The sequence below is a fragment of the Apium graveolens genome, chromosome 9 (genome assembly GCF_009905375.1).
Source record: "Apium graveolens cultivar Ventura chromosome 9, ASM990537v1, whole genome shotgun sequence".
Classification (NCBI taxonomy): domain Eukaryota; kingdom Viridiplantae; phylum Streptophyta; class Magnoliopsida; order Apiales; family Apiaceae; genus Apium; species Apium graveolens.
Window position 1 is genome coordinate 187,357,887 of NC_133655.1, and position 10,518 is coordinate 187,368,404.

Sequence of the window (10,518 nt, forward strand, 5' to 3'; positions counted from 1 at the left end):
TCCGTTGTTCACGCTAATTCTCTAGCTCAGTTTGAATTTTCATCTTTGTTGAAAACGTCATGCATCGAGTGTTGTTGCTCTATTAACAATTCTCCATCGCAGTGTAAACCTCCCCCCTGCATCTTTGATGTATAATTATGATGGTGCTTTTAATCGAGACAATGCAACAATTGGCGTGATTGGGAGAAATTCATAAGATCGTATAATTCATGGTAGATCGTATAATTCATGGTAGTGGATGTCGTGTTAAGGCATCAAATCTGCTTTAAGCTGAACTTCAGGCAGTTAATGAGGCTAGCTTACTTATTAGCAATCACATCATCTTTCATGCTATTATTGAATCAGATCATAAAGGTGCTATTGATCTTTTGACGACTGATCTTAATGCACTTTGGCATACTGGTGTTCTAGTTGAAGATATTAGACTGATAACTCTTGAATACATTATCATTTTCTCATTCATGCATCGTTCTTATAATGGTGCATAATGGTGCAGCGCATTAGATAACACAACAAGCCTCTTTGAATCTTCTCCTCCTGATTGGGTTTCTTAACCTCCCATTACTTTATCCTCGGTCTTAAAGAGTAATTTTTGTTTTTAGTTTTTGTACTGGTTCTTCCGGTTTCTTTTCATAAAAAATTATAAATTATACTACTGTTTGATTATTATAATTTAGTACAAATGACTTAAAATTATTATGATCAGTTTTTTGATCATTGTGTGCTTGTTTATATCAAAAGGAAAATAGGGAATTTTTTTAACACAAATTCAATTACAGACCAGTTTTTTTTAACACAAATTCAATTACAGACCAGTTTTGTAATTCGAAGGAAAGGAGAACTCTAATATAAGTTTTTACTAAATTATTTTTGTATATATTTTTTGAATATTATAATGTGTTAGATAATTTTTTTTGCCCGCTTACATACATTTGATGGTCCCTGCCCACAATTATGAATTATTTAACTCCTTGTGCAAGAAAACCCGAAAAGAAATTTTGTATATATAAATTGTAAATTAGGCGCCTATTCATACATTTTTTATTTGGTGTTATAAATAGTGAGCTTGGCCCATAATTTTCGAATGGCGATGGACAGTTGCCTAGCAAGAATCACCGCCGGAGTTGCTGTCGGAGGCGCTTTTGGCGGCGCCGTTAGTAATTATTCTCCTTTTTATCACACCCCCATTTGTCTATTTCACTATTTTTTGCTTAGTGTGTATATTCATATACTTGAATGTAGCTTTTTAGAACCCTAATATATGGTGGCTAAAATTCACTTTTTGAAATTTTGGTGTTTGATTTTATTTGTTTTGTTTGTTTAGTATGTACCCTAATATATACTTGATTTTATTATTTAGCTAAAAAAAAGGAATCTTGATTTTATGTATTATGTACATTTCCATATGCTCGCTGCATTGTATGATGTTTTTTAGAGGGGAGAAGAATTGTCATATGGGTTTTTGTGGCGAGTTTCGATTGCATGAAACTTAAATAGTAATGCACATACATGTTTTTCGCGGGTAATATTAATTCCGACAAATTACAATACCAGGGAGTCTTGTAATAGAATTAGGGTTAAGCAACATATTTGATATGGCCTAAAAGTTTTTATCTTGCATGTATATGTTGAGGATGAGACGATGGGTGGAGATGTAACAAAATTTAAGGGTAAACTTGCTTTTGCGGGTTCTTACTTTTGATACTTGAGCTGAATATGTTGATAGATAGAATTGAATTAACAGATAAACAATGAGAATGTACTTGAGAAGATAGTCTTAAAATTCTCTTCTCATTCAACAATGATGGAGGCATATGAACATTGAGAATTTTAAGTACTAGGATCCTTGGTTGGGTCCTCTCAACTTCTATGAAATTCTAGGCAATGTACTGTAGTCTGTATAAATATTTACTGGAACGTTAATACATTGATTTTCATATGTCTGCAGGGGCTGTATATGGAACGTATGAGGCTGTTAGATACAGGGTTCACTCTCTGCTTAGTACTCAAGTGTTTCAAATTTTTAATTGATTTAACTTGCTCATTTAGAAAATCCAGATGCAATGAAGTGTTGTATTATCAGGCTAATTTCATTTTGACGACTAATGTGCCAGGAGTGATTTTTTGTGAGGTCATATACACGTATTAAAACTCACACCTCAATTAGTCTAACTTGTATACCCTTTCCAAGGACAGGTGTACGGGGAAGGAGACTTAAATTGACCTGCGACTTATATTATTATTTTAGTTCTTCTTATCCTCTATTTAATATAAATTATTGCTCTAAATTATTTTAAAGTGAGGTCATCCCGACACCAATATAATGGCAATTGCGAGAACTAAAATTTGATGAATTTGTCAGTTTCACCATTATAAAAGAAACACGAACATAGAAATAGTAGGTTTGAATTAGACCCTTGGACCTGAATGCTTCTGATTTATCATGCTTCCGTCATAATTTCTAGACCTTGGCACTTTGTCAGCTATTAGCAAACATTTTTTTACATGGATATTATGCTAATGTTGACTATATAATTATAAAATGCAGGTTCCAGGGCTTCTAAAAATTAGGCATATTGGACAGACAACACTTGGAAGTGCTGCTGTTTTTGGACTTTTTGTGGGTGCTGGGAGTTTGATACGCTGTGGAAAGTCATATTAGGGCCTGTTATTGTGAAAACTAAATCTAGCATGTATTGTGCAGCTGAGTATTTTACCCTTTTGTTTTTTAGATAATGAGGTAGCATGCTTTTCTTGGTAATGAATGCTTATGTTAGTAAATATAATCAACCCGTTATAGCTGTTTCATCATTTTGAAAAATGCTTAATATCAAGTATGATTTAGGACTATATATAGTTACTTTCTGCATTGAGCAACTGGATAACAGTACTGATCTTGCAGTCCCCGTAAAACACCATATTTTTGTTAGGACTAAACAGAGGAGAAGATATTGATCTGCTTCCTAAATGAGGCTTGTAAATTCTGCAAGCAATTGCTTTTCGTTTTAATGAATTTCTAATGCTAGATCTTCGAGTGGCATAGTTATAGACAAGAAATGAACCACCTAGCCGGTATTACTGGTACAAAAGTTTGTCAAGATAAGCAAATATTTACCAACTGAAGTGAGCACTCTCAAGTAGAGATTTTTGTAGGTTTGAGTTTCATGTTCTGAGACCATCTCGTAGACTTGATTTTTTAGTTTTTAACGAAAATGTCATAATTTTTTTAATATACAATCATATTACCCTGAGATTTTATTTGCAGCCAAGCTATTTTTGTTTTAGAAAACTAATGGTCTAATACAGTTTCTTCAAAATAAGATGGTAGTGATTGAAAGCAGTTTTTCTGAGATAATTGCAAGTGCCGTATTATCAAACACTGTTTCAATTCGAAAAGCTAGAAAGGCATGAGAAAGTAATGTCAGAAAGAAGTTTTCATTCCAAATATTGGATGATTTATTCAACTCTAATCAAATTCGAACTTAGAATACACATACATTGGGAAAAAAATGTCGATAACATACACATAAGCAGAATTCTAGTGAAGTCTAAACAGAAACCTGATGTCTAATATGGAGGTCTGTTTCAAGAATTCTTTTCTGATGTAATTCATGACATTATATGAAGACAATCTTCTCTGCGTTGCATCACAAGCTCATAATATTGCCATATCAAACGAAAATGTTATCCTTAAAGATGAATTGAAGCAATTTTTCCAACTATCTGTGCTCCATTGTCACGACCAGGTTCTGATGCTGCAAATTGACAACTGGATACAACAAAAGCCTTCCTTCAGCAAAAACTCAACATGTTTTACCATATCCCATCGAAATGGAGAGGCGGGAGGAGAATCCCGGTCTATTGGAGAAGATGACCAGGAATCCAGGTTTGATGAAGGCTGTAACCAGTCTACTAATTCTGACATGGGGAATTCTACAGGTTCTGGGTAGAAACAGGGTCTCTAAGGATCATTCCAAATCACAAAAAATAAACCTTAGGTAACTCATATTCCAATAGGATCGTATATTTAAGAGTGGAAATTGCCTTTAGTGTTCCCTGTAAATTTTGAGAATGTTGGGGTTGGCTGATAATCGAACCTTAGTACTCCCGCCAGCCGAAACTCTGATATCATGTTCATGTTGAGTAGCCAGCTCATCTAAAACCTTAAAGTATTAGAGGAAGACTCTAGTAGGATTATATATTTAACATTTTGGTATATACTTCAATGGTGTTATCTTGGTTATGGTTATATAAAATTATATCTAAAGACTTTTTTGGTTGGATAAATATGGTCAATCAAAGATGATTCTCTAAATTTTTCTCGGAGGATACAAAATTAAAGTAGTAATTTTTTTACATATTCTTGAAAAATGCCACTTCAACTAAGAATTTTGTATCATTAAATATGGAATCTTTATGTTATTCAACATCTTGTCAGCAGTTTGCCATAGAAGTAGTTTATTTCAAATAAGCTATTTTATCGTTCTTTTCATTATGCAGCAGTGGAGCTCTATGCTGAAAGGTCCTATTCTTTCCGTATTTCTTTTACACTTGATGCCTTCTGTAGTTGTGTTTATTTTCTTCATCTTCTCTTCATTGTCGATTATCCAACCGCTATTACGCATCAATATATCTAATAACCATCAGAGTGTTGAAGTTTCCCGGTTTAGATTACTTCCACCCAAAGCTTTCAAGTTCAAATTTCACCGAAGAATCTGTACTATTTGATTCTCATGCTCTAAATATGTATAAACATGTTATTCAATTCTATCTGACTTATTACAGAAAATCAAATGGATAATATTTGTATATTTACTCAATTCGAAATTTGTGAAAGTAGTCCTAAAGATTGGCAAAGTTTGTAGTTGAAGGAAGTAATTGGAAAGATACAATATATCATAAATTTTGACTGACAAGTGTCAGTTACAAATGTAAAATATACTGAGAGAGCTTGATCATCAGCAAATGAGAAAACAGGTTGTGGACTGCCAAACATTAGCAGCATAACTCAAACATGGATATGCATTTCAAAACTCTCATCTTCAGGAAGCTTATTATTAATGTCAACAGAAAGAATAGCGGACGAATTGGTTGCCGGATGCACAACAGTCACTTGATATTCCCCGTGAAATAATGAAACTTGGAGTAATCCACTATCGTCTGTTGTTAATTCTTCAACCCCCGATTTCCATTCATTGAGCAATTTGTCCACCAAATTTCCAGCAGGAGTATTGCTAAAGCTATTATCGGCTAGCGTCATGTCGTAACTGTCTACTGCTGGCCCTGCCCACATTACAATCCCTTCAACTGCAGGATGTGCATAACCTTCTCTTAGTATTTGTTCAAAATATTGTACCTGGTTTGGATTTGGCTTGACATCTACTTCTGTTAGCCAAATAGGCATTCTTGTGGCACCAAGTGTGTCAAGTGCAGATCTCATATAAACAATGTTTGGTTGATACCCACTAAAATGAGATTGCAAGCCAATCCCAATAGGTGCACCACCGACACTACCCTGAATTTGCCGCAATTTATTTATATAGTTCTGTGGAAGTGAAGCAGGATCTCTCCCATCCTCCACTGTGTTATACTCATTCATAAACAATGGGGTTCCTCCAGCAAGCTGAAGAGCCTTTGCATACTCAATCCCCGAAAATCCATTATTACCCAATTTGTCATCAAAGAATCTAAAATGCAAATTTTCATTAACAACATCCCACGAAATAACCTTCCCTTTGTACCTTGACATAACTGAGTTGATTCTTTTATTGGTCGCGTCCCATAACTGATTAGAATTAAGGCCATACACCCAATTGGGCTGGTAGTGAGGATCTTCCCAAAACACATTGTGACCTCTAATAGAAATGCCATGTGTTTGGGCAAAATTGACCATATAATCTGGGTTGGCATAGTTTTCTTGGCCTTGGCTTGGTTCATTATCATACCACTTCATTTCATTTCTAAAAGTGGTGACTCTAAACCTCGAGGAAAACCAGGATTGATACTGTTGATTGTTAACAATGTTCTTGGTCATGGAACATCCGAATGGAAAATGTTGCTTGACTTGTTTAATTGTCACTTTCGCGCCTCCCAGTGTCTTGCTATTATCATTTGCATCTCTTACATTCAAACGGATCATCCTTTTGCGTACCTGCATATATTTCAGTCCCGTGAGTAAGAAAATTATCAGTTCAATGTAAAGTACAGAAATCAGATAATAAACAAGTCATTCAGGATATATATATAGAGCTTTATTTACCTTGGAAATTCTTTGTTCTTGGTGGGATCTCCATTGTTCTTCAGTGAATGGTTGTAGTGAAACATTGTCCACCCAAATTTGTGCCGAAGGATCTTCAGCCTGCACACACAGAAGTACATCTGTTAGAAGATTGAGCACTACACTGATGATTGAGATTTATAAATATTTGAGAGCAACAACTTGTTACAATCTTGCTTGATGTTACTGGGCCTTCCTCTAACAGTTACATAAAATTAAACTAAAGTACAAATTGAAAGAGAATCATAAATGATCCAGAATCAACAAAAATAAATGGACCTATGAACTGGAGAACATCTACCTTAAAAATGATGTCAGCTGGGGTTGTGACGTTTGCAACAATTCCACCTTTGAGCATGGACCAACATCCATGGCTGGCAACAACAGTGCCAGCTTCTGTAACAGCTCCGGTCGAATGCTTAAATGCTGCTGTTATTATCTTCTCACTTCCTTCACTTGCTTGTACCCAAGCTGTATTACAAAACCAAAAAAAAAAAAGAAAAAAAGAAAGAGTTAAAACAGAAATAGTTACGTAGGTGTTTCGGTGCAGTCAGAATTTAAGGAATTCTGGTTCTGCCACTGTGCGTACGTACATAGTAGATACATTACCTGAAAGAACATAATAAAGTCCATCCTGGAGTTGAACTCTTTTTGGGAAGACACTGCCATTCACTGACTTTGTTTCTGTGATAATGCCTCCTCCATATTGCGCGGGAAGGGGCTCTTTCAAACACTATAATTACAACACACCCGGAAAAAAGGTTATCATGTACTGTTCATACATGCTAACATATATTACCTGTTAAACAAATAATTATGATTTCTATTCAAGGAATAATTTATCTTTCTCATGTGATTAAAATATTGAAAAGTTATGAGGGAAAAAATATTTATGATTCATAAATATATACCTTTTATAATTTTACATCATTATAAAGAGTAGGTAGGAAACAATGCGTAAAAGGTATGAATAATTATAATAAAAAATTACAATTGAAACTTACATAGTAAAAGTCAAGACTTATTTATCAGGTACTACCTTTTTACAATTAAGAATTCTCATGTCACTTTTCTCTTTGACAATATTAAATCCTAAAATTGCACAGATATACTCATATATAACTGTGGTTCAATTTTTTTTTTTATCCATGATTTACTGTAAACGATTTTCTTGAAACGAAGAAGAAAAGCGATTTACAAAACCGATTTACGAGGAAAGAAAACCAATATAAATCGGACCGTCCAATAATAAAAAAAATACGCTTTTGATACTTGAAGTACATAAAAAAAATAATTTTTTAAAAGCCAATTAAAAATTGAAAAAAAATTATATTAAAAGAGTGATCAATATAAAAAAATGAGATACATGCATGAACAGTAACACGAAAAAAGAAGCATAGAGTGTAACAAACATAATTTTAGCGAGAAAAAAAAAGTGGAACAAACATAAAAAATTTAATTAGCTTACCTCTGTAGTAGCGAAATAGTCATAATCTTGATTAACGTTCCCTGTAACAACAAATTAGGAGTTGATTACAAGGCTAATTTTTTAATCCATTTTCAAATACATGTACAAACTGGCATATATTATTATTGCATAACAAAGAACCATAACTTGTGTACATTAAAGAAAAGGACCTTGTATATTCGAAGAATTGGAAAAAGTTGCATTCATCGTCGCAATCAAACTCAATGAAAACACAAGTAATTTCAAATCTAACAGCCTCTTCATCATGGTTTTTTTAATACCCACTATATTAATTAAGTTTGTATGCAGAGAATAATAATGTATAATGCACATATGCAATACATATATTTATACTCCTTCAAGATGGCTACGTAATTGCTAATAAATTGCAACTTACAAATTTAGTTGGTTGGTTAGCTTGTGGCCTACTTATTAACCATTAACTATATACCTTAATTGCAAGATTTTTATCTTATATCCTTCTATATAAATTCTATATTTCAATCTTCCATAAATACTTTATATATGGTACTTTTAAAAAAGTTATCTTTATCTTTTTGAGATATTTGTTTTCTTTCTGATTTTCGAGTAATTTATCTGTACTTAACATTATATAAAAAATTGTGAAAAAAATGTAAACAAACATCAATATGAAAGTAATACTAGCGTTTTAGCCGTGCAACGCACTGAACGACCGACCCATAATTATTTCGTTCCTACAATAAAAAAATATCAAATTTTAAATATTAAATTACCCATTTCTCCTTTGTATAAATTATATTATTATCATTAATACCTAAATTAGGTACGCGAATTATAAAAGATGTCAGTATATTTTGCAATGTTAGCTTATTTATTACATTGATGGTCATTATGAAAAAAAGTTAAAAAACGCACTTTTGAAAACATCATCACCAAGGCAAACTATTCTTGTTGCGGGAGAAGGTTCTCATTTTGTATACTATTTTTTATACTACTCTTTAGTTGTGACACAAATTTTATATCTCGCACATATAAATAATGTCAATTATATAAATATTATATTGATTATATCAACTTGTCACCAATGCATGATTCTTCGATAAATTATTTATTTTTTACATGCCATACTTTATGTCTTTGTTTTCATTTTCACAAGCATGATTTTTTTTAATTTTTATCAAGTGTTATGATTTTTATGATGGTTTTGGTTTGATTTTGTTATGTGTGTATAATGATGATAGAGACGTAGTTGTCCTGCTAGTTCGATTCTAGAAAGTTTATATGGAGTTGGTGATTTATAGGTGATTGGATATTGTGACGGCTTGATTTTGATTATTTTGAATGTGATTATTTCTTTTTAAATGTTATTTGAATATTGTGATGACTTTGTTCAAAATTGTTAATTATGAAATAATTTTGGTCATACAGGGTGTAAGCGGTGGTCCCCGATATTTGTGGTTGAAGTAGAAAATAGATAACGGTGGTTAATGAAAATTAAAATAAAGATAATGAATTGTGAGAGATAAAGATAAATCAAATATTAGAGTATGAATTTAGATTTGTAATGGGTAGCTAATATATAATATTCTTATGAACTCAAACTTTAATGTACTTTACTTTTTGATTTTAAAGTGAACTATATACAGTCACAATATAAAATTCTACAAATTAAGCAAAATAAGTATACTTATGTTAAAAAAAATATTTTATTAATTAAATTTTCATATTTATCTTAAAAGAAGCATATTTTGTTTCACACTCAAATAATATGTTAGAGATTTTGTCTCATTATATTATACCACGTAATAGATCTTTAGTTTGTTTATGATTATAGGTGATGATTGTTGGACACACATGACAATGCTAGAATTAGGTTATAACATGTTGTATTTGTATGGTCTCACTTATTTTTATTAATCATCAATCTACAAAATTCTAAATTATTTTCGCATTATTTTTTATGTTAATTATGACACTATTAAAAAGTACTTTCAAGTAAATTGTTGAAATTTTTGTTTAAAATTAATTTGAATAGTTTTTCATTGGTTGAGTCAAATATTTTGTTAAAAGAAATTGATGATATCAGTATTTAACTATCAGAGTTTGTCAATCAATATTTGATATCAAAATTTGACAGAGATGACGTCATCGGCATTTACCATCAGTATTTACTGATCAGCCTTTGTCATTGGTATTTATTCACATCAGTATTTGTTAAGCTGGAAATCAGAAGATATCAAAGGAGAAAAGATTTGCAGAAATATGACAGTGTAGATCTTTACTTATTGTAGCAATCAATAGATGGATATGTATTAGAATTCCTTATTCTATTGTAACATATATTCTAGATTGATTGTGTAGATGTGCAATATATAAGCACATGTTAGGTTTACACTTTATATGTCGAGTATTGATATATCATACATATAACCTAGCAGCTCTCAAGTATATATGTTCATCCTTTGAGAGAACATTGCAATCAGTTTTTACCCATTAATATAAAAATTATGTGTTAGATATATTTGTGATGTCATGTCTAATAATGATTTGTGTTTAGTTTTTCAGATCTTAATTAACAGGATAAATCAGGACTTAACTGGAAATCAGTACTTATACTGAAGTCATAACTTAAAATATCAGAAAATATTCATCAGAAGATAATATCAGGACTTAAGAAGATTTTCAGATAAAAAAACGGCTGATTGAAGGGAAAAGAAGATCAAGACTAAAACTAGAAGAGATATGCATGGAGAAGAATTCTATGAAGAATAGAAGACTTGGAGGAAAAAAT

General features: G+C 32.0%; 2 protein-coding genes across 3 annotated transcripts; one reads left to right on the forward strand and one right to left on the reverse strand.

The window, feature by feature from the left end:
- Positions 1-1,050: 1,050 nt before the first annotated feature.
- On the forward strand, positions 1,051-2,805 carry LOC141682756 (uncharacterized). 2 transcript variants are annotated; one of them, XR_012559935.1, is made up of 3 exons: positions 1,051-1,153; positions 1,949-1,986; positions 2,549-2,651. XR_012559935.1 is itself a non-coding variant. In XM_074487452.1 (3 exons), exons 1-3 carry the CDS (start codon positions 1,085-1,087, stop codon positions 2,660-2,662), a joined length of 225 nt encoding a protein of 74 aa, XP_074343553.1. In that variant the 5' UTR covers positions 1,069-1,084; the 3' UTR covers positions 2,663-2,805. The 2 variants fall into 2 exon arrangements, 1 of the variants encoding a protein (XP_074343553.1); XM_074487452.1 differs by having other exon boundaries at positions 1,069-1,157; positions 2,549-2,805.
- A 2,119-nt stretch (positions 2,806-4,924) lies between these two features.
- On the reverse strand, positions 4,925-8,039 carry LOC141687057 (endo-1,4-beta-xylanase 5-like). The gene is made up of 6 exons (XM_074492199.1): positions 7,916-8,039; positions 7,746-7,786; positions 6,887-7,010; positions 6,579-6,748; positions 6,260-6,358; positions 4,925-6,151 (listed from the first exon to the last, which is right to left on the reverse strand). The coding sequence occupies exons 1-6, from the start codon at positions 8,010-8,012 to the stop codon at positions 5,009-5,011; spliced, it is 1,674 nt and encodes a 557-aa protein (XP_074348300.1). The 5' UTR covers positions 8,013-8,039; the 3' UTR covers positions 4,925-5,008.
- Positions 8,040-10,518: the final 2,479 nt, after the last annotated feature.

Excerpts from the sequence above, each read along its gene's own strand:
- LOC141682756 (XM_074487452.1), top strand. The coding sequence starts at position 1,085 with ATGGCGATGGACAGTTGCCTAGCAAGAATCACCGCCGGAGTTGCTGTC. Across the intron at positions 1,158-1,948 it reads CGCTTTTGGCGGCGCCGTTA|GGGCTGTATATGGAACGTAT; the intron begins GTAATTATTCTC and ends ATATGTCTGCAG. Across the intron at positions 1,987-2,548 it reads ATGAGGCTGTTAGATACAGG|GTTCCAGGGCTTCTAAAAAT; the intron begins GTTCACTCTCTG and ends TATAAAATGCAG.
- LOC141687057 (XM_074492199.1), bottom strand. The coding sequence starts at position 8,012 with ATGATGAAGAGGCTGTTAGATTTGAAATTACTTGTGTTTTCATTGAGT. Across the intron at positions 7,011-7,745 it reads ACTATTTCGCTACTACAGAG|TGTTTGAAAGAGCCCCTTCC; the intron begins GTAAGCTAATTA and ends TTGTAATTATAG. Across the intron at positions 6,749-6,886 it reads ACTTTATTATGTTCTTTCAG|CTTGGGTACAAGCAAGTGAA; the intron begins GTAATGTATCTA and ends TTTGTAATACAG.